The sequence below is a fragment of the Notolepis coatsorum genome (genome assembly GCF_963971535.1).
Source record: "Notolepis coatsorum genome assembly, chromosome: 17".
In the NCBI taxonomy this organism is placed as follows: domain Eukaryota; kingdom Metazoa; phylum Chordata; class Actinopteri; order Aulopiformes; family Paralepididae; genus Notolepis; species Notolepis coatsorum.
Window position 1 is genome coordinate 70,045,577 of NC_140181.1, and position 24,748 is coordinate 70,070,324.

Sequence of the window (24,748 nt, forward strand, 5' to 3'; positions counted from 1 at the left end):
ATAATCCAACATTGAGTAAGAAACTAACACATTCGCCGTGACAGAATCGTTTTTGATTTAGTTGTTATGACGCTTTCAACATATCCATTCGTAAAGATTATTGTCCGCCATCTTGCTTTCATTTCTAAAACCACAAACGGCGGAGTGATTGTAATTCGGTTGTGGGCGGGTTCTGGGACCACGAGCGTGGGTTATAAGAAATAACCATGTGTAACTTGACTGTTTCAGCCAATCAGAATCGAGAATTTGCATGCCATTGTATAATGTGACTTTACACACTCAAATTATCATTAATCATTTTATTTCATTATTAATAGAACAAAATGGAATTTATTCAACACTTTGAAATACCAGCAAAAAGTAAGCAAACCAAGTGTCAATTAATAACAATATTTATATATATATAATAATAAAAACAGTTTGTGTTAAAGAATCAACCAGAGTCCAGTTGGAGGTGGAGACTTCAGCAGTATCGGTGGGTTTAATTGGTCAAGGTGACCAGAGCCTGCACTACGTTGCCCATGTGCTCCCTCAGACTGCGCTCGGCCACGCCCCGAGAGATCTCCATCTCTGCCATCTGGAAAGCAACAAAGCAGATTTAATTAAAGACCATCTGGTGCAGAGGATGAAACAAGGGATGACCCACTCGGATCGATCAGTAACTGAGCCTATCACAGCATGTTTTAATTGGTATCAGCTAGATTAAGCCTGATCAGTCCTTTTTTGTTAAAAAATTTATTAAAACCATTAACCCATTCAGTGCCAACCACGAGATTAGTCGGGTTAAAGGCCAACTTGCAGGTTAAACCCTACTCTTCAGTTATGGGTAGTTTACATCATTGGTATCTAATTTCATTATTTATTTTTTTCCATTTGACGCCGTAAATGCCACTCAGAAAGGGTTAAAAAGGTCCATGCACGAATAACATGCACGGAACAAATCTAAAAGCTTATCAGACGCTAGCAAGGCCATGACGTCACTTTAGGCAACTTATGCCTTATGCCCGTCCGGGTCATAGTACTACTGGCTATATGGCTCTGGCTAACGTTAGCATTATGGCTACTGTCGTGAACCATTTTAGATCGGGGCATGTAGAGGAGTTTGGGGAACGAGTAAAATGTGCAGGTCCTCTTCTCAGACCTGTGGGGCAAAGCACTGCACGCATCATGCCGGCTAGCAAGCTACACGTCGCGGCATGTTGATAGCACAATAGTAGCCCACTCTGTGCATCACAATCACGAAACGGGCTACCACAATAGCTATTAGCTAACTAACGTTAACGTTACAAGCTCAAACACCTTATAACTACTACTATTGTCGTGTCCATAAGTTCCCTGGCAGAATACTTGTGAGGACAAAGGTATACAAAGAGGAGAGAACCATTTTAAATCCGGCATTGTTAGGCGTTTCGAGAATGCTGGCTACCAAGCTACGTTAGCTACTAACGTTATATACACAATATGTACAACGACACAATGATTTACATTATTACAAATATGGTAACGTGGTTGTGGCTTTTACAAATAGTGGTTAGCTTTAGAGATGAATGGCTATGATCACGGAGCAATAGTGTTTGTTTCGAGACTAGCTCCTCGGCTAGTAGTAGCAAGAAGGCTCTGCTTCCTGCCACTACCTGCCTGTGACTCTCAGAGCCCCTCGCTGCCCTGCACCTGATGTGACGACGTCATCATTAAGATGACACACGCACGCTATGAACCATGGATTAAAATATGCATGTGCGTGAGGTTGTGGTTTGGTCAACAAAATGTTTGATAAAAACGCTAAAACTGGGTAAATTTCGGGGGGGGAAATCCCCCACTTCATGAAAGTCAGCGTTGGCCTAGTCACATTGTTTATTGAACAAAAATACAACCTGCAAGTTGGCCTTTAACTCGCCATGCGTTGAGTGCCAAGACCTGAGAAAACTCAGGTTTTAATCGTTATTTCTTTTATTAGCAATATCCATTCATTTTTCATCCATCCAGCCTGACGTTATCATTGGGAATGGGTCTGAGCTCGAAAAGGGCAAATACAGCCGCCTATCGTCTCCCGGATGGTATTGCACATCATTGGATTGGATTGGGTGGGACTGTGAATCAGAAAAAAAACTCCGCTCCCGGGGTTTCCCTTCTCGGGCAAGCAGTATCCGTTACCACATTCACTGGGGAGGCTCGCAGTAGCTTTCGATTATGTGTTTTGGTGCTATAACATTGGATCAATATTTGGAATGGCGATCAGGAATTGGATTAATCTTTTTGCAGAACATCTGATGTGAGGTAAGGACTATGTTACCAGTCTTGGGTTAATCAGATGTTTTTTTCTCCGCCATCACAGCGTGTGTGTGTGTGCGTAACGTTAGCCATATCCACGGCATGGATAATCGATTTTTCAGCCCGCTTCTCTAGCGTGCATAAGCACACATATACTATCGATAATCTAGCGTTTATTTGAAAACGATTCATAAATAGCCAAAAAATGTCAACGTGTTTTGTGTATTCCAGTAAAGGGCTATTATCGCGGAATTTCTCTGGAATTACTAGACATCTCCAAAACTATACTCTTATTCAAAATGGTATAAAACGGAAATGTACCAATGAAAAAACAATCAGTTTCATACATGTTGACTGCAAGCAAGTCATTGATAAGAGAGGGGTGTTTTAGACCCATAGCCATAATTTAAGATATAGTTTAGGCATTCGCAAATGGCCTCGTCCTCCCATTGACTTCCTTACTGGCACGCTAGCCCTAATATGGGCGTGGCTCTGAATGAGTTAAGGGAAAGCTACGATGCAGGCTATTTGTTTCTTGATGCAGAGCTATTCCAATTACGAAACATATCTTACCTACATTGGATTGGTTTTACTAACTTAAATATACTTGACGTGTGCACTGTGCAGCTGTATTATCTAAGAGATACAAATATCAGCCAGGCATACAGACAGGAGCTCAACCTCATTGACTTTGCATTAGTTTGTGGCTAACTATCCGGAGCTATTATGAGAAACAGCATGGTTCGTGTTAGGGCTGTCTTAAAGGGGAACTATTTTACTATTTCTTTCACTATTTGGGCACTTTTACACAATTCCTGAGAGTCTATGGAACACCTCTGTAATATATATATTTTTTTGTATTCATTGTTTTGTATTTCTAATCAAGTCCTCAAAAACAGCATTTTTCTACCTCAAGATTTCGAGCTGTTTTGAGCCTGGGCTCCTAAACCACTGCGGAGCGTCGTCGTCGCCTGAACATTAACATGCAGCAGTGACTATATGACATCACATATAGGCACATTTTCAAACGACTCAGTTCAGTGAGGGTGAATATTGTGAGAGGAGAATTGGAAGAATGCGCCAATATGAGAATTTTGAGACATAGATCATATTAATATAAGTTCACATAGCTAGGAAACAATGCTAAACACTCAAAAAGGCCATTTATAAGATAGTTCCCCTTTAAATACTTCGAAGCTTCGTTCGATGGCACAAGCTTCGAACATAAAAAAAAAATACAAATAAATAAAAGATATATATTTTTTGCCTCCAAAATCTTGCTCCTCCATTCCAATGAAACGAAAGTAAGCGGCGCCTCGACTCCACCTCTCTACAACAAGCATGTGGAGATTATCTGTGTTGAAAACAACAAGGACATGTGCAGCAGACATGTCGACGAAGAAGTCATCAGACGTGTGGTTACACTTTAAAATATGCAAAGACAATGCCCAAAAAGCAGAGTGCCAGATATGCCAGAAGAAAATGGCATATCACAACTCTACAACAACTTTGTCAAATCACCTAAAAAGCGTAAGTATCGTTGTACACGACGGCGACGCCACACAAAACATTAATAAGGCTATGCTGCTATGACTAATGTGTTACCAAGTTGGCTAATTTAATTGTAATCATCTGCTTTTGTAGGTGCATTGTCTGATATAATTATAAATTAAATATAATATAATTGTTTGCTTGATAGACGAAGGTTGCAACATAATTATGTAATGTCATGTCGTTGGCTGTGAGAGCAGCCCCACTGCACCCAGGCAGCGCCACCCAGACTGCGTCAGTCACAAAAGGGGCTACTTAATTAATTAATCCAATCCACTTTATTTATAGAGCACATTTAAAAACACCACATTTTACCAAAGTGCTGTACAAGTCCCACAACATAAGATAAAAAATAATAATAATAATAATAATAATAATAATAATAATAATAAGAAAATATTATAATTAATATATATATATTTTTTTTCCCGAAGCTTCAAATTAAAATCGAAGCTCGGCCCTGAAGCTTTGATTGCCAAAAAAAGCTTCGAAGGTCAGCCCTAGTTCGGGTTGAGAATCAACATCAGCATTGGTACATCAGAAAAAAGAAAATAAATTATAACTATCCCTTTAAGTTTACAACGCTTTGTTTAGAACAAAATTATGCGTATACCCATAGAAGCAAATAGATGAATACACAATGAAGGTAGTGATCACAGCCCTATATATGAAGTCAACACAACCTTTATGAGGAAGACGTCAAGATGAGAAACTTACAATGAGTTCAACATCTTCTCTCCGGATGGTAACTTTAGCCAGCTCCTTCTCCCTGAAACCACAGAGAAACCAGTCATAGGTATGGGCCAGTGTTGTAGTACTCGAGTCGTGGAGTAATTTTCAGGACTCGTGACTCGGACTTGAGCACTGATGACTCTGACTCGAGCATTGACTGCATTCGGACTCAGACTTGTTAATTGATAAATACAGTTATATAATAATTTTGTAATAGGCCCTAATCATTAAGATATTTATGGCTAGTGCATTTGTTTGGCTATTGTGTCACAAAGTAAGTAAACTCCCTTTTAAATGGTGACCGCTGTCACTTATCGTCGCTGGCAGAAGAAAACCTTGTAACTCCATTTTTTTTTTAAAGAATTTTTCTCTTTTTATAAATCAACTCAGTAGATCATCCTCCATATGTGTGTGTGGTTTTACAAAGTTTAAACAATGGGAAAGCATTAAACTAGGGATGTCCCGATCGCGTTTTTTTGCTCCCGATCCAATCCCGATAATGTGATTTTGAGTATCTGCTGATACCAATCTTTCACGATCCGATCTTTCACATTAGTAACCAATTTGACGCATTTGTCAGAAACTGGCGAAGCGAGACAAGCCCCTCCGTTCACATCCCCAGCAGCAACAACAACAAAAACCATTCTTAAATCATGACCACGTCAACTAGATTAGAATAATTTTAAATCGTAGTTCAGTTTCACAACAAGAGACTGATGAAAAAACGGGAGTGTGAAATAACGTTACAGGTAAAGAACATAAAATGATATTGTGGTAAAGAAAGATTGCTAGCTAACGTTAGCTGGTTTATTAATAGCTAGTTAATGTTACCTAGCCTAAGTGCCTCACGCCAGTTAGCTTGTTAGCGAACGACACAAGCTTAGTTAGCTTACAGAGTCATGAAAGATTCACTGCGAGGGCTCTTTTAGCTAGCGCTAGCTAGGCACGTAGCTATACATTACAGTAGCATCACTTCACCGTCTGCCGAGCTAGCGTTGGATACCAAGCAAGCTAACATTGACTTTAAAGCCAGCACTAGCTAATGGTTAGGTAACGCTAGCTGCAAGGTAGCTCATATATTGACGCTATAATATAGCCCCAGTCGAGCGCGGCGGCTCGCATTACATTCACCATACGAGAAATATTCAAAGTTTCAATCTGTTTGCGCATTTAGTATACATTCACAGTGTTCGACTTACGTAATGATTTGCTCCATTTTGGTATGAATCGCAGACGAATAATCCTCACAAAGCGAATGTTATCCAGCTGAACTTTCTTCATTCAAACGAGGCATTCAAAACAGCTATTTGGCACCAGCCGTCCCCCATTCCTTTGCTCGCTCTAGTCACATAACGTTGAACGTCCACCTTGCAAACATTGCAACTGGCTATATTGGACTGGCTTTGGTTTCAATTTTAAAATGCTTCCAAACTTCTGACATTTTGTCTAGCTGCTCCGAGTCATCAGGTGGACATAACATGCCCGTGTTTACTTGCGGGAGCAACATGTTGTGAGGTCTGCTATTTTCGGCATACGTCACTGTCGTGCGACGGTGTAAATAAAAGGAAATGCATTTGTTTTGGCAAATTCTTCTGCTCTGTGTGACAATAAATAATTGATATGTAATTTAAAACTAAGGCCTCAATATGAGACGTGAACATGGTCATGTTTGTTGAATAAAATAAATAAAAACGTTTTTTTTTTAAGATTTCCCGATCCCGATCCTCTGAAGATCGGGGCCGATCACGTGATCGGATCGGGACATCCCTATATTAAACCGATCATCCGTCTAAACCTCGTAACTCTATTGACCCTCAAATCTGTGTTCGTTTTTCTCATCTCCTGAAAAGTTGGGTTTTTGGAGTTACAAGGTTTTCTTCCGCCAGCGACGTTATGTTCAATGTAGACTTTTTTTTTTGTATGTCAGTTCTTTCACTGCCAGAGTGGACTCAACCTTGATGACTTGGACTCGGACTAGGGTAATGGGGACTTGACTCTGGCTCTTTGGTGACTCAGACTCGAACACTGGAGACTCGAGATTTAGTGACTCGACTACAACACTGGTATGGGCTAGTTAGTATGACCTGTCATTAGTATGGGCTAGTTAGTATGATCTGTCATTAATATGGGCTAGTAGTTAGTATGACCAATCATTAGTATAGGCTAATTAATGACTAGTCATTAGTATGGGCTAGTTAGTATGACCCGTCATTAGTATGGGCTAGTTAATATGACCACTACCAGTCATTAGTATGGGCTAGTTAATATGACCAGTATGGGTTATAGTTAATATGAACAGTCATTAGTATGGGTTAATAGTATGAGTTAGTTAGTATGACCCGTCATTAGTATGAGTTAGTTAGTATGACCTGTAATTAGTATGAGTTAGCTAGTATGACCTGTAATGAGTATGACCCGTCATTAGTATAGATTAGTTAGTATGGGTTAGTTAGTATGACCTGTAATTAGTTTGAGTTAGTTTATAATATGACCTGTAATTAGTATGTGTTAGTTAGTAAGACCTGTAATTAGTATGGGTTAGTTAGTAAGACCTGTAATTAGTATGGGTTAGTTAGTAAGACCTGCAATTAGTATGACCCATCATTAGTATGGGTTAGTTTAGTTAGTATTAGGGATGTCCGATATTATCGGCCGATATCGGCATTAAAATGTGATATCTGAAAATATATATATATTTTTTTTTTTACATTTCTATAACTTTTATTTACCCAGGCAAGCAAGTAAGAACAAATTCTGATTTTATTTATTGTCAAAAGTATGCATAATGTTATGTTAATTCCACAACAAGACATATGTAATGTTAATTACCTGAAATTATTCAGTTTTTTGGTGGGGGAAACCCTGGATATATCGGTATCGGTTGATATCGGTATCGGAAATTAAGAGTTGGAGTTGGACAATATCGGTATATCGGTATCGGTAAAAAAGCCAATATCGAGCATCCCTAGTTAGTATGAACAGTATGATTGTGTAATGGGGCTATTGAGCATCGACTCACCGCTCCTGTTTGGCTCGCTGCTCTCTGGACCTCCTATCGCCAATCACTGACATGGCCTGCAACAGGAAACACATGCTAACATTAGCCTAGCATAGAGAGATAGCATGAACCTAGCTCAGGGGTCAGCAACCTTTACTATCAAAAGAAGATAACAGTGTATAACGTTTTATATATCCCCAAGCATACCCTACATTTAGCATAAAAAGCCTGACAATTGCATACCCAAAGTAATTTGCGATTTATTATACTTTATACTTATAGCACACAGTTTGTTGCATTAATGGGATTATAAAACAACAAAAAGAAAGATTTGGACTTTTTATTGCCGTTTTTACCTGTTATAATAAAGGAAAACCTCAAACTCTTATGAAGAGGAGAAATAATACTGGCTGTGTAGACAAATTTTTTAATAAAACACAGAAGAGGAGACAAAACACTGGTGTCTGTAGACCAACTTTGAAATAAAACCTTGAACTATTCAGGTATATTTGAGTCCTTCCCTTATTTGTGGAACATTTATAAAATAAAAAGTTGTCTACTTTGAAAAAACACTGGCATCTGTAGACCTACTTTGAAATAAAACCCTGAACTATGCAGCTCTATTAGAGTCCTTCCCTTATTTGTGGAAAATCTATAAAATAAAGTTTTTCGTTGTTCGCAAATTTCGCACCACATATCAGGCAAGCCATTTGTTGATGAAATATCTTTTCATTTCAGTGTCACAATATGACATCGATCTCCAAAATAAGAAAAACAAAAAAATATTTTGCACAGTGCTGGGATTATAAACATTGCCTTTAACACATTATCAAGTGAATATTGCAACTGTACGCCCAAGGTATTGTAATGACAAAGCCAACAAAGTCATTCAGATTTCAGGACATCGAGTTGCACCTGTATGGCGAGCATTTGTTTTCTGGACTATGGTATTTTCTCCCAATCTCATACTATGCGGTTGAGCCAAGAACTTATATATACATCATCATGTCATATGATTAGGGTATGACACACACGTGTAACGGAGGTCCGTGAGTATATCCACAGTAGGCTTGGGCGGTATAATTTTTTTTCATACCGTCATACCCTGCTGACATAATACCCCGGTATACGGTATGACTCATTTTCATCAGCGGGGGGGGGAGCTAACAATATACTCGTTATCACCATGGCATACATAACGCTTATATTGAAACACGTTGACATTAGGGCCGTTCTTTCAACCTAAAAGTGCACCGTCTTCAACCTCGCACCTAAATTCCTTAGCAACCCGTGTTACCAAGTAAACAAATCACAGAACGATAGCCAGTTAGCCAGCCAGGTACCGACGTTAGCTCTCAGAACGATTAGCCACGTTAGTTAGCCAGCAACCAGCCAGGCAGAGACGTTAGCTCCCGGAACAATTAGCCACGTTAGCAACCAGCCAGATACCGATGTTATCTCCCGGAACGATTAGCCACGTTAGTTAGCCAGCAACCAGCCAGGCAGAGACGTTAGCTCTCAGAACGATTAGCCACGTTAGTTAGCCAGCAACCAGCCAGGCAGAGACGTTAGCTCCCGGAACGATTAGCCACGTTAGTTAGCTAGCAACCAGCCAGGCAGAGACGTTAGCTCTCAGAACGATTAGCCACGTTAGTTAGCCAGCAACCAGCCAGGCAGAGACGTTAGCTCCCGGAACGATTAGCCACGTTAGTTAGCTAGCAACCAGCCAGGCAGAGACGTTAGCTCTCAGAACGATTAGCCACGTTAGTTAGCCAGCAACCAGCCAGGCAGAGACGTTAGCTCTGAGAACGATTAGCCAGGTAACCCTCTGCTGGCGCGTGATGTGCACTACAATCAACTCTGTGTCTGTAATAGCAGTCTGTGACATCACGGTATTGAGAATCATACCGGCGGGATCTCGAAATATCCTGGTATACCGTAATACCGCCCAAGCCTAATCCACAGTCACGATGGACTTCAAGTGTTGTGAAGTAACTCAACCACCCATAAAAGGCATGCAGACATTCATGAATTCACCTCTTGGTATAGTGGTCTGCGATGTCGCCCGCGGCGCGGGAGACCGGGGTTCGAGACTCACTCTGGGCAATCCCTTAACAGGGGTCGAACTTTAACACAACGCAGAGATGGCAGTACGAGAGCGGCTGCAGTGGTGCCGGGGGATGAGTATATCCACACTCGGTCACGATGGACTTCAAGTGTTGTGAAGTGACTGTGGCACGTAGCGGTACTGCAAGTAAAATCATCCACCCATAAAAAGGCATGCAGACACGTTACCAAGAAGTGAATTCACCTCTTGGTATAGTGGTCTGCGATGTCGCTCGCGGTGTGAGAGACCGAGGTTCGAGACTCACTCGGGGCAATCCCTTAACAGTAGGGGTGTATCGGTACACAGAAGCCACAGTTCGGTACGTACCTCGGTATTGGGGTCACGGTTCGGTACGATTTCGGTACAACAGAAAAAAAATTATACTTTAATTTATAATTTTTTTAATAATAATTTATTATAATTATTATTATTATATATTTATGATAATTATTATAATTATTATTATTAAATAGAATAATTTTCTATAGGCTTGCCGTGGTAGTCAGTGATACTGGTGTCATTCTGTGTTCAGGCATCCACTGAATAAATTAATTGCCTACTGTCCCTTTAACAACTTATCCTTGGTAAGCCCTGCTAAGTAGCCCACCCCTGACTCTTTTCTTTTAACACTTTCAGTGCCACGGACGACATCTCGTTTTATTAGGCCCCCACTGAGTGCCCACAACGACAAATATCATTTTATTTGTTTATTAGCAATCCGTTTTCATATTTCATCAACCGAGTTTCCCGTTGGTACAGCAGCTCCTCCAGCAGCTCAGAATGGAAAAAAGCACCCCCTATCGTCTATCCCTGTGTAACTGCAGGTCAGTCGCTTAGATATGTAGAGGCGGAGCCAGCTGGCTCCTTGAGCTGGCAAGCTGTCTGCTCAACATGGAAGTCATCGCGGGACGGGAATCAGCCTGGAATATATATTCACAGTAGCCAATACTTAATCAATAAGCGTGATCGATATTTGGAATGGCGATCAGGAATTGGAATGATCTTTTTGGAGAACATCTGATCTGAGGTAAGGAATCTATTTTACCAGTCTTGGGATAATCAGAGTTGTATTCACTGAGATCTCAGCGTTTGCCCTGTGTGTGTGTGTGTGTGTGCGATCGCTGATGAGGAAATCAGAGAATCAATTTTTCAGCTTGCGTCTCTAGCGTGCATACATATACTGTTACAAAGGATCAGATTAAACCGAATATATATATTTATTTATTGATATATATTGCATAGTATTTGTATATCGTTTGATATCCCTTGTATATTCCTTGTACATATACACAGAATATCCCTTTAGCCCAGACCATAATATTTCATTCTCCTATTGGACAGCGGTCCACCGGCGCCAGGGACCGGCCTCCGGAGTCAGGTTCAAAGTCACCGTCAAGACGTGTCTGGACATGCCCGGCCTTGCCCAGGGATACGCGACAGAAATGAGATTGGCACTAGTTTGTTCACCGTGCGTATAAATACGGCGCAGGTGAATATAGAAGCTCCTTAGCCCCTTAGTGAGTTACCAATAAGTTGAAGCCTCACCCACGATACAACGTGCGGTGAAGTATGGCCTGTTTGGCCCCAGAATAGAGCATTGAGCCCGCGTGCGAATTAATAACTGAATTGTCAGAGTTTGGCGCTATACCGTCGAGTGCGACATATTTCTATTAAGTCAATAATAGTCTATTTGTGTATAGTGTATCGTGCGGTTAAAGTTCTACAGTGACCAGCATCTCCAACGCTTCCTCGTATTAGCTAGAGTTCTTATCCAGGCTGGCCTGACCACATGGCGCTTTTACCCGAGGAGACCTAGACGAGAACCGTATGGACCTGTACACTGGATTAATCTACCCGACGACTACATAGCCCTTTGCGGCTGGAATATATTTGCTTTGGTCCTGTGATTTATGGAGCGGATAATCGCCGACGCCTGCACGTGTTGGATTTACCCCGCGAGGAGTCAAGTCGAGTCGGCGCCTCAGAGAGCCTGAGGCCGACTAGCTTTCTTCACTGTGGAGCTACAGTCTACGGAGAACAGCTGTATTCGTCTGTGGATCAAGAGGCTATTGCACCGGCTCCTGTACCTGGAGTCTCCTTAGTCATCGTTGACCAGACGTTCTACTACCGACAGATCTTCTACCCCTGCTGGCTTACAACCAGGGGGACCCTTCCAGTATCTCCCGCTATATTACTAGTGTACCATAGATATAATTCCCTAAGATTCAGGTTGTATAATTACCTCCTGCGTAACCAGAGAATGGACATTCATTGTTGATTTGCCTACGCACATTCCTTTGCCTTACAAGTGTATTCAAAGAATAATGTAAAGTATATTATGTACCCTTTGCTCCATTAAATACTTGATTATACCTTTGTGTGGAACCGATTTCATTGTGGGAAGTGTTCATCATATTCATATATCGTGTACTGTATGGCCAGTAATTAAAGTACATAAAGCGGTAGTGGTTTAATGATACCATACTTATCAATACAGTCAGGGAATTGTACCCCTCAGTTACATATACTATCAATAATCTAGCGTTTATTTGAAAACTATTCATAAATAGGCCGAAAAATTACAACGTTTGTGTATTCTAGAATATTCCAGTAAACGTCTTTTATCATGGAATCTTTATCCTTGAAAACGAGGGCTTTTCAAAATGCTATAAAACGAAAATTAACCGATAAAACAATCCGCTTCGACAATGTCGACTGTAAAACGAGTCATTGATACGCGAAGGGCAGATTAGACACATAGCCATAATTTAAAACATAGATTAGGCGTTAACGCTAACATTGAAGTGGATGGTGGGCATTCAACCGGTTAACAAGGTTAAGCAAGGGCTCTGAAAGTGTTAACACTTTCGCGGCCACTGGGGCCCGTCTAATTATAATGGTTGAGGGTAGGGGTGGACGGTATGGTCTAAAATGTATATCACGGTATAATTTGAAGCATAGACGGTAACGGTATATATCACGGTATCATCGTTTTTGATAAAAAATATTTTTATTTTATTTTATATAATTTTTTTAAATTTTTTATAAAATATATATATTATATAATTAGACTTGTACTTGTATTATCTGCAAGACATCGCCACCACGCAACAAGCTCCACTGTCTGTGTGTACTCTAGTAGCCTCCAGCTACGGCCAGGATTCTCCGGAGCTGCACCTGGACCTATACTCGAGTAGCCTCGAGCAGAGCTACGGCCAGGATTCTCCGGCGCTGCACCTGGACCCTATTGGTATAACGTTACTTAACTGTGCTCAGCAAGCCCTCAGCTCGAATACGCATCGAATCAGTGTTATAAGACATTGATATCAGGAGCTATCTGTAGCTACTGCTAGCCGGATATATAACGTTAATACAACGCCTCAGTGAATTATTTAGTTCAATGGGACATTTCGTTTTGAACGGTGAACTAACTTGCGCTAACGTGAGCTAACAGGTAGCATGCACGTCTCTACTAGACTTTGTGGAGCGTTTGTTGATGTCAGGAGCCATCGGTAGCTGGCCGACTAGATACCGTTCGGTTAGACAATGCCTCATCATGTATTAAACTAAAAGTGAATAGTTGACTGGGTCATTTTGTAACGGTAGCTAAGCTAACGTTAGCTCAGGGAGACGCCGCCGTCCTCCCGTGTCCCGTCCCACTAGACTACTAGACCCGTGTTTACATGCGTGCGGTAGGGGCTGGCACGCCCACTGCGCGAAGCCTCCTAAATAACTTTTTCCAGTTCGCACATATCTATTATCTATGACTAATTCTATCTATTTTTAGGGGCAAATGCGAGTGAAATAGTCGCGCTGTGGTTACATGACGTCATTGCTATTTTAGAGCTGCACTACCGGTTGCACGGTATAGTCAAAATCCATACCGTAGAGCAAATTCATACCGTTTATACCGTCCACCCCTAGTTGAGGGCCAGCTTTTGTAAACAAACGTGTGGCTTTTTGTACAGCTAAATCTATACTTTATAGTATTGCTATCTGTCCATTCTCATTGTCAATTGAGTGCATAAACCGTCCCTTCAAAATGGCTTAAAGAATAGGTTCTCATTTTATAGCGCCGTGAATATAAGCTTTATAGCGGATTTGGGCTAGTATATTTTCTGGAAGGCTAGTTATAGAGCTAATAGCTGCTAACGTTATATCCAATGGCATTTCCGTTTTACAGATGCTACAGAAATAACTCAAACTGCATATGATCCGGACGATCCCAAAGCATGCATGCATGAAAGGGGGGGGGGGGGGGACGGACGGACGGACGACGACGTCGTTTATGATTATTGATTACCAATAACCGTGTTCATCTAAGTAGCCACATACGCTGGTCGGCTGGTTGAGTATCATAGCAAGCTCTGATCGGGCTGTAATTTACGTGAAAAAGATCTTACCATGAGGCGGTGGGATCCCCCCCGAGCATTTCCCCATTATCGATCGCCATCTGGTAGATCGATATGTCCATTGGCTGATGATAAATCCCCTTATTGCATGGTGAAATCTGCGATTCGAAACGTAATCCAAGCTACAGGCTGCAGATCCAGAATCCTGCTAACTGAAAACTCGATTGAAAGAAAACAAAGAGACTGATCCGTTCGCCCACAGGGCACATTGCAGTAGCGCGATAGCGCCCCTAAGAGGATCTTGTTTTGTTGTTTTGTTCATTTCAACCACTTCATCCAATAGACCTGTCGCTAAACCACGCCCCAAATAGAATTTGTCCAATCATATCGCAGCAAAAATCCTCACTGGCAGAAAAGTCGGACATCAACAGAAAAGCCATTTGTAGGGCGCATCAAACCAAACGTCTGTGATTGAAACCACTGTGAAGAGTTCAGTTTCTATGTTTATTATCTAGCCAATATCTGATGGTGAAACGCTGTGCGTGTGGTACCTGTAATTCGGACACCAGGTACCCTGAAAGACTGGATGGAGGAGTATATTTTGTACCTTTTCCAAAGCCCAAAAGAAAACTCTGCAAATGCAAGCGGTGGATTCTACTGTGTCGTCGACCACATACACAACTGAATGTGAAGACCATTTCCAAGGACACTTATGTTTGCTCAAAGTTAAGGTCAATTCATAAAGACATAATATTTGACGGCATGTATTAGAAACGTAGACCAAACTATTAGTTAGCTAACGTTAGCTGCAAGCTAGCTAGCTAGTAGGCATGGGCGGTATGGCGGTATTAAGTTATACCGGGGTATTTAGAGATACCGACGGTATTGAAAATCAATACCGTCAAAATCACAGATCCATTTCAGTTTATATTACAGTGAAACGTTGTTTTAACAGTGGTTGGTTGTAGTGCACTGCACACACGCGCCAGCAGAGGGCGAGACCAGTCCTCGAGTCACTAGTGGAGCGAGGCAGCGAGCCGCAGAGCTGGTTCTCTATACACAGGAGGAGTACACAGGAGGGAGAGTCGAGACACGCTTACCGTTGCTGCCTGGTGCTGCGGGCTAACTGGCTGTTCTGAGAGCTAACTGTTGTGTATGTGTATCACAGCGGTGGTCACGCTTTACGGTAATGTTGCGACAGTGCTGTGAAAATACCGTAAAACGTTGTGGTAACGAGTGTGTGTTGTTGTGGACTGGTGGAACAAGCAAATAAACGGTAAAACGTTACGTCGCAGTCCGGTGTGTTTTTGAATACACAATACTAACGTTACTAGTACTAGGGTGTTGCGGGGCTCCTGGCTACCATTCTGAGAGTTAACGTTAGAGCTGCCGCGATTACCGCATTACCGCTGTTACATCACGGCCACCGCAGAGTAGGCTGAATACCGCATCACCGCTGTTTTTTATAATAATAATAATGAAGTACCCTCCTCTCGTTGGGCTTTCGGCTCTGCAGATATACCCAACTCCTCTGTCGAGGTTCCAAGCGACCCTATTGGGTACCAGAAAAGTCACGTGAAACATTGCAGACCACTGATTGGTCAGAAGAGAGACGCGTCACACGTTGGGAGCGTCCTGCAGTTTTTTACATCCTGAATGTCAGCCATTGATCAGAGCTCATCACAATACGGCTAATAACGTTAGCTTTAGCTCCCCGCCGGAGTGGACTACCATCGCTCATCAGGAGTACTAAACGAGACAATGATTTTACTGTCTGCAACTAATGTTATAATAAAAGCCCTTCGTTCTATACACTTGTCTGATTGAAAACTTTATTAACAGACCGCAGAATGGGACAACTCAGCACGCTCTGAGCAAAGAAAGGAACTGAGATGGTCCGGTAAATACGCTGATGTTATTGAACGTATAACTATATAATGGTAATGCCACAAAACGAATGCCTTTATTATAAAGTAGTAACTTTATAGTAATAATAATAAGAAAGGGTCGGGGGGGTAACCACCCCTGCCCGCGACACCGAGTGAACGGCGCACGACCAGAGGGGAAACTTCGAATCCGTGTTTCACTTTCAATAACTAATGCGTGCTTGCCGAATCCCAAACAATATTCATGCTGCAAAGTCATCCTCTAAAGATCGACATTTAGACTAGAGGCAGACTATATGCTATAAAAAGTAGACTACTACTACTACTTAAAAAAAAATGCATTCAAACGTTTTTTTTGCATGCAGTAATAATTGCGGCGGTAGGAAATATTTTGCAAATCCGTGTGGTAAGGAAAACATCAATACCGCGGCAGCTCTAGTTAACGTTAGTATTACTAGGATGCTGCGGGCTTCTGGCTAGTGGCTCCATTCTGAGAGCTAATGATAGTAGCACTCGGATGCTGCGGGCTAACTGGCCATCTCCGCGACTTGTTTACTTGGTAACACGGGTTGCCACGGGTTGCCCCCCCCCCCCCTCCGCTGATGAAAATGAAAGTCATACCGTTCAATACCGTACACCGCGGTATTATATAATCAAGGTATAACGGTATGAAGAAAGTTATAACGCCCAAGCCTACTAGCTAGCTGGTGTTATCCTAGCTAGCTAGCTAGCTACAGTGTTATCAACATCAACTTTGCGGTCATTAATTTTCTGTCTGACTTTTCTTCCACGCTAGTTAACTTAACGTTTGCTAACTGTCTTTTCCCCTCAAAGCACTTCTGCCGGCCTGTGGAGCAGCCTCCCCCAAATGGAAGGTGGACAAGAGGAGCGAGATGAACGATTGAGAAATCAACAAGCACAAATCGAATCACTGACGAGTATAAATACTGTTCTGAGACATAATTGAGTACCAAATAGATTAACACCAGAGGTTTTGCAGAACAGCAGTGTACCAGCCTATTTCAAATATGCCACTGGATTCACTTATGATCAATTCAATTATCTATGTACTGTGTTTAGTATACCTAGCAGTGAAACAGCACAGCAAACTTCAGTCCCATTGACATATAGCTGGCAAATTAACACAATGCCCCTGCGTGTGCAGCTCTTGCCTGTTCTTATGAAACTGAGACAAAATCATGATTTAAAAGATTTGGCATTTAGATTTATGATTGATGAACAAAGTTGGTACTTTGTTCAATGCATGGGTGGACTACATGTTCACAGTTCTAGGGGAACTATCCGCATGGCCTCATAGACATAATAATGGCACAAATGCCAGGAAAGTACAGAGAGGAATTTCCTACAATGATGGCAATATTAGACTGTACAGTTAAAAATGCAAACCCCAACTTCCAAAGCTACTCAACCTACAAGTCTGCAAACACATTGAAATCCCTCATAGCATGTAATCCACGAGGTTCTGTAATATTTCGTTAGGCAGAGCAACTTTATTAAGCTAATGAAAAATCTGCTTAAACATGGCTATCTGCAGGAAGGGGATGGGTTTATGGTAGATAAAGGATTTTTAATAAAAAATGACCTACAAGAAATTGGACTTGAAATAAACATCCACCTTCGTCAGAGGGAAAATGCAGATGCCCTCTACACACAGATGTCTGCCTGACACATGTTGAACGTGCTATATCAAAGATAAAGAAATTTAAAATTGTGTCAGAGAGGATCCCTAACATAAGGTTGACAAACATCAACCAGATCTGGTATGTTGTGAGCATGCTAGGGCTGGGCGATATAACGATAACGATAAATATCGCGATATATTTTAACTAGGGCTGTCAGTTTATCACGTTAATTAGATTAATTAATTACACAGCAAATTATCGCGTTATGAAAATTAACTCAAAATTAATTACAAAAAAGTTTTTTTTTTTTTTTTTAACACTTTGACTGCCTAAAAACGATTTACAACGTCTTTGCTGGCGATGCTAAAGTTGCCGGGGGACGCTGTAAGTCGTCTTTATATCAATATTTCAAAAATCTGCGATCTGATCCATAATGTACCTCCGCTGGCCTGAGAACCACCAGCAGGACCCACTGAGCTCTCTGGCGGTTCAGGAGCGCCATCTGGTGGCCGATCGCGCAACCGCTTAACAGGAAGCACAGTGGAGGTTGTGATATATGTCCGTATTGCTTCCGGCCACTCTGGATAGGTTCCGGCACTCTAGCTCGTCACACTACATAACGATCGATTGCCAATAACTCGATAAACAACATGATTTGGACGTATATACCATTATACAAGCTGGAGATGGACCGGGTAATAATATATCCCATAATGATAAAATTTCTACTCGACGATGATCGCCCAACGGCGCGCGGACACTGGGGTGAGTTTCAGCGTGTAACGTTACCGTCTTCGATAATAACTGATATTATCAACATTTGACCCACATTAGATGATTGGTATAACGCTGCCCACGGAATTATAAACGCCCCCTCGCCCATCCGGTCAACATCAGATGACGTGTAGTAACTTCTAGAAGTACGTCTAGTTGGAATTTTTTATATCGCGCGGATTGCCATCAAACTGTATTTCATCATCAATATAATGCATTTGGGGCTATATATCACGTTCTGGAGAAAGCTGCAGAAAGAGATGAAAACATACTTATACATTAGACCATACTTTACTATGAATATGTGAATGAAAAAGTTTAACGTTGCTACACAATGAACAATACATATAGGACTTTGAATGGGCCCTAATAATGGCAATGTAGCAATAGAATTTAAAAAGTTATAGCCCTGCAAAGAAGGGGACTTTCTCCATAGACAAATAGCGCTGGCAATCTATGGTATATCATTAATTTAACCCATGGCAGCCAAAGTGTTGATATATTTTTTTTTATCTCATTCATTCCATAAGAACGTAGAATACACATTACAGACTTTTTTTTATATGGTCCATTTGCATGTTCTTGGTATCTGATTCTAGGGACATCTAATGGGTCTCAGGGAATGTATTCCCAGTGTCAGAAATAATGTGTCTGTTACTAGGCTTGAGTAAATTGTAATGAACCAAATGAGAATATCAATAAAAAAAATGTTTATCTTTGACTGTGAATAACACTATGCTCAAATTGACCAGACCTGAAAAATCTAAGCAAATTAATAGATGGAAGATGATTAAACAGAAGGTTTTGTAGATACAGTACTGAATTCTGCCATCCGGACACATGCAATTTGAAATATGATTATAGAATATCAGGCATAAAATGGTTATGCGATTAAAATGTGATTAATTAGATTAATTAATTACAAATCATGTAATTAATTATACATTTTTTTAATCGCCTGACAGCACTAATTTTAACTCGATATCGAATATCGATTTTTTTTTTTTTTTTTTTTTACCTGCAACAGGGCAGTTTTAAAACCAGAGACAGTGGACAGACTTGTCTTTCTTGCCTGCAACTTAAAGTAATGGCTTTGCTTGTCCAAATGACAATACTGACCAAATTGAGATTTATTTTTCTCTTGTCCATTTATTTTGTTAGCTTTCTAATTTAAAATACAGTTTGAAACCGTCTGTACACAGTAGGCTATGTGTGCTAGCAGAACTAGACTCCAGTCACGGTGCACATGTGCGGTGGTTTGTCCACCAAAAAAGCGCCAAAAGATCGAAAATAAACTAGCAGAGCCAGAACTGTTCAACTCCCCTGGAGGCCTGTTACTGTTCCGCAACTGTAAGTTACTTCCGGGGTAGGCCTGATTGGCCCCGACAATTTTTTTTTTTTTAACGTGCATTCGTTCGGGCATGTTAACTTTAAGCATTGTTTCGGAGTTGGTTAAGGTTAGGCATTGTTTCGGAGTTGGTTATGGTTAGAAAGGTTAAGTTTAGGCGCTGTTAAGGAGCTGGTTAAGGTTAGAGTTTGTCTTAGAGAATGGCAATATTCTTTCGGAGTTGGTTATGCCTTATGGTTAAGGTTAGGCATGGTTAAGGTTAAGGTTAGGCATAGTTTCGGAGTTGCTTAAGGTTAAAGGGTTAAGTTTAGGCGCTGTTAAGGAGCTGGTTAAGGTTAGAGTTTGTCTTAGAGAGAATGGCAATATTCTTTCGGAGTTGGTTATGCCTTATGGTTAAGGTTAGGCATGGTTAAGGTTAAGGTTAGGCATAGTTTCGGAGTTGCTTAAGGTTAAAGGGTTAAGTTTAGGCGCTGTTAAAGGAAAACTCCAACATTTTGTGAAATTAGCTTATTTAACATCTTCCCTGGAGTTAGACAAGAAGATACATACCTTTTTTGTCTCTGTGCATGCATTAGGCTTAGGGAACAGTCGCTCCGTTAGCATAGCTTAGCTTCATCACTGGAAGTGAGTAGGGGCCGGAGCCTGGCGTTCCCACACAGTGTATAGTTTGATTGATTGATTGAAAAGTTTATTAACAGATTGCAGAATACACTCCAAATACAACTCCAAAACGTTCATGTAAACATGTTGTGACCCGTGTATTCACCACGTGGAGAAATAAAAAATTATTGAATTAGACAATTACGTTTTATAAGCAAATATACTTGCCCAACCACTACTGTATGAGCGCAGCCAGTGATTTCAACGTGACGGCGTGTTTGTTTACATTCTCATTCATTCAAAAGATCCGAACCGATTGAAGTTTATAGATACCATGACTTGAAATCCTCTTACCTTGACGATTAAAAGCCTCCCCAATTTAGAAAACAGTAATCCAATGGCTGGTATTGATAATATACTACTAACGCTCGGAGCTAACCAGCAACCGGACATTCAAGCAGATAACGAGAGCAATGACTTCCTTTCTGGGGGGTTTCAAAATAAAAGAGCGACGTCTATAGCAGCGGAAAACGTTTATTTTGTACATTATCTAACGTTAACACGAACCTAAACTAACTTTAGGTTAGTTGTAACGTTAGTTTAGGTTCGTGTTAACGTTAGATAATGTACAAAATAAACGCTTTCCACTGCTATAGACGTCGCTCTTTTATTTTGAAACCCCCCAGAAAGGAAGTCATTGCTCTCGTTATCTGCTTGAATGTCCGGTTGCTGGTTAGCTCCGAGCGTTAGTAGTATATTATCAATACCAGCCATTGGATTACTGTTTTCTAAATTGGGGAGGCTTTTAATCGTCAAGGTAAGAGGATTTCAAGTCATGGTATCTATAAACTTCAATCGGTTCGGATCTTTTGAATGAATGAGAATGTAAACAAACACGCCGTCACGTTGAAATCACTGGCTGCGCTCATACAGTAGTGGTTGGGCAAGTATATTTGCTTATAAAACGTAATTGTCTAATTCAATAATTTTTTATTTCTCCACGTGGTGAATACACAGGTCACAACATGTTTACATGAACGTTTTGGAGTTGTATTTGGAGTGTATTCTGCAATCTGTTAATAAACTTTTCAATCAATCAATCAAACTATACACTGTGTGGGAACACCAGGCTCCGGCCCCTACTCACTTCCAGTGATGAAGCTAAGCTATGCTAACGGAGCGACTGTTCCCTAAGCCTAATGCATGCACAGAGACAAAAAAGGTATGTATCTTCTTGTCTAACTCCAGGGAAGATGTTAAATAAGCTAATTTCCCAAAATGTTGGAGTTTTCCTTTAAGGAGCTGGTTAAGGTTAGAGTTTGTCTCCGCGCGACAGCTCTCAGCAGCCTCGATGCGCGTCCTGAGGCTGCCGCGGGGCGTGGCCGCGCCTGTCACGTGCCTGTCGGGGCCAATCAAGCCTACCCAGGAAGTAACTTACAGTTGCGGAACAGTAACAGGCCCCCTGGAGCCACAGCCAGCAGAGAAGCCGGTTTACTTTAGCTTTTAAACCATCTGCAGCCTGAGAACTGGAGTGTGAGGGGATGTAACACTAAAGATGGCGGCAATGACAAAGAATTGCTGCAAAATAAACATACATATGTTGTTAAAAAAATAAAATAAAATAAAAATTTAATACTTATAACAATTCGATAATTATCGATATCGAGAAATATGATAACATTATCATATCGTTATCGCAATATGATTTTTTCCCATATCGCCCAGCCCTAGAGCATGCTGTCTAACTTTCAGCCAAGAATACCATTACCTGATTGACACTGCATGACTGTGCAAATTTTTTTTTCAATAAACTGTGAATGAGCACCATTTTGCCTTTATTACCAAATGTATCTGTGTTTTTATTGTGCTTTGAAACTACCTGTTAGGAGTGTAGGTGGGGATCACTTTTGCCACCACAGCAGAGGTTATAGGCTGGCCTGCTAGCTTCTTCCCTCTGGGTTTATGCCACTGCTTGTACAGGAGGCAGTGTCTTCATTTTATGCACGAGAAATGTCTAAAGTGTACATGAGCCCAATGATGTGTGCACAGTACCCTGGTGCCCTATGGTTTCAACAGAAATGAGAAGGGGAGAAAAGAAATAGGCTACCGTTTGAGAACACTGCTCGTACTAGCTGCTACTTGAATATAGCTCCCCTCTCCACTAAAATGTATCAGCAATAGTAGTCATGGATTATCGTCATAGTTCTTGTAATCTTCAAGTCAACTGTAAGTAATGCTTGAGAGTAGCTAGCTAACGTTATATATAGCTAATGCTTGCATCACCATGGAGGTCTAAGGTAAATGTGTATCTCATGAACGTACTTTTCCACTGCATATATTGTAACCCTCTGCGTCTGCTTCTAGATGAAATATTTGTGTTATCTTTAAAAAAAACTGGTCTATTACCTGCTGTGGTAAATCTCCCGCGGCCTAGCCCCTTTCGTGAAGCAAGGCTTGCATCACAGTCAGGAAAGGGGCTACCTGCGGCCATCGTCAACAGTCATTCACGGTCTACTTTGTTAACTGCACCGGCTACACATGCAGTTACAATTTGTCTGCGTTTCCATTCAAATGCTCCACCAGTGCAATCTGAGCATGTACCGTACCCTCATCTACCATTGGATGGCTGACTGGTGACTAAGTCTCCAATATATTAGCCTTGGGTTGAGCATAGTATAGGCCAGGCTAATAAATGTAGGCTAAATCACCACTCAGTCATCCAATGGGAGATGGTGGTATGGTGCAAGCCCAGATTGCTCTGGTAGAGTGTTGGATTGATTGAAATTTTAACTGCGCATGTGTCATACTCGATATGACGAGTGACATCTTTGGTGACATCTTTGGTGACATCTCCACGGTTTTGCCCTCCTCATAGCCCCTTCCGTGACTGCGATGTGCAAGCCAGGGGCTTTTGAATACGCAGTCACTCGCAGCTCCATAGCCAGGCTAATTTGGACCACCAAACACTGCTTAAAAGCTCGGGGTGGGTCCGAAATATATCAGATAAGGTACCCAGCGTTCAAATAGGGTTTCACACACATACGGCGGGGTTTGAAAGCTCGGAGTTGCTAATAAACATTTTAAATCATTTTTATAAAACTCACAGAGCGAGCCTTGGCAAAATGGCTTCTTCTTCTAATCTACTGCTTTTGTGACATGTCTGGTGCGTCCAGCAATCACTGCGCTCTCTGTGAGTACCACTCGTTTTATAAAAATGATTTAAAATGTTTATTAGCAACTCCGAGCTTTCAAACCCCGCCGTATGCGTGTGTGAAACCCTAATTGAACGCTGGGTACTTTTGAAATTTATATCCGATATATTTCGGACCCACCGAGCTTTTAAGCAGTGCTTGGTGGTCCAAATTAGCCTGGCTACTATGGAGCTGCGAGTGACTGCGTATTCAAAAGCCCCTGGCTTGCACATCGCAGTCACGGAAGGGGCTACCCTCCTCATAGGTTGGGTTAGGGTATACCAGCTAACGTTAGCATGAACCACGCCTAGAATTAATAGCACGAACCGTGCCTGTTATAGCATTGAGCTAGCTCTTCAGTGGTAAAGTGATTTAATTTATTTATAATATATATATACATTATATTATTACTACAGCAGGAGCACGTCAGAAACACATGGCGCGTGACTGACCACACATAAGCCATCATACTACAAACGGCCATGTGTTCAGACCGGTTCAGACAGTGTTTATTTCCCAACAGCAGAGCAGTCTAGTACACCTTTGGTGGGGAAGAAATGTGCTGCTAACGGCAGGTCAGACTATGTCTTGGGGCAACAGTTAAGATAGATAACAGCTAGCTTTAACAACAACTTTAACAACAATTAACAGCTAGCTTTAACAACAGTTAGCGAACTGCTAGCTAACAGCCGCTACTGGCTAACATCAGTCATTGCTGTCAGTCCGTCTCGCGCCCACCGTTTCCAAGTCGGAACTAGAGATCTCCTTCTCCTCGGCATAGTCGGTGACTCTCTCCAAGTCCGCCGCTCCGCTATCATGTTTCCGAGGTTTCTCCGCCGGTTTCCCGGTGCAGTTCTCCTCCGCTTCCAGGTCCAAATCCACATCGCCCTCTGCCGCCATGTTAGTTCTCCGGAACAAAGAGAGAGAAAGACTAGTTGCTACCAACCGGCGGAAAGGAAATTATGTAGCACAGTACGCAATATCCTGTCTGAAATTATTTTCATAATTCATTATTATTCTCTAAAATTATAGGCTTTTCTTATTTTAACATAAACATATAGGCCGGGAGCCAGGTCCACCCCTCAGGATGTTTTTTTGCTACCTTTTTTTCATTATTATTTCCAGTTATCCCATAACTTGGGCCATCACGAGTTGATAATGACCACCCCCAAATCAGCCCTGTTTGGCCTCAGGGGCCAAAAAACCCTCTTTTTGGGAAAAGCTTCTGGCGAAATTATGTAATTGCAAATATGAGGGTACTGCAACTGCACAAATGGTCAAATAAGTCTGAAACA

The 24,748-nt window shown here is 41.4% G+C and overlaps 1 protein-coding gene across 1 annotated transcript; it reads right to left on the bottom strand.

Annotated features, from left to right (window-relative positions):
* Nucleotides 1-284: 284 nt before the first annotated feature.
* On the bottom strand, nt 285-24,369 carry hypk (huntingtin interacting protein K). The gene is made up of 4 exons (XM_084333880.1): nt 24,192-24,369; nt 7,574-7,629; nt 4,540-4,591; nt 285-577 (listed from the first exon to the last, which is right to left on the bottom strand). The coding sequence occupies exons 1-4, from the start codon at nt 24,351-24,353 to the stop codon at nt 482-484; spliced, it is 366 nt and encodes a 121-aa protein (XP_084190006.1). The 5' UTR covers nt 24,354-24,369; the 3' UTR covers nt 285-481.
* Nucleotides 24,370-24,748: the final 379 nt, after the last annotated feature.

What these genes read in the sequence shown, in the direction of transcription:
- hypk (XM_084333880.1), bottom strand. Translation starts at nt 24,353, where the DNA reads ATGGCGGCAGAGGGCGATGTGGATTTGGACCTGGAAGCGGAGGAGAAC. An exon ending in CTAGTTCCGACTTGGAAACG is followed by an intron (nt 7,630 to 24,191) that starts GTGGGCGCGAGA and finishes TTCCTGTTGCAG; the next exon opens with GCCATGTCAGTGATTGGCGA. An exon ending in CAGCGAGCCAAACAGGAGCG is followed by an intron (nt 4,592 to 7,573) that starts GTGAGTCGATGC and finishes CTGTGGTTTCAG; the next exon opens with GGAGAAGGAGCTGGCTAAAG.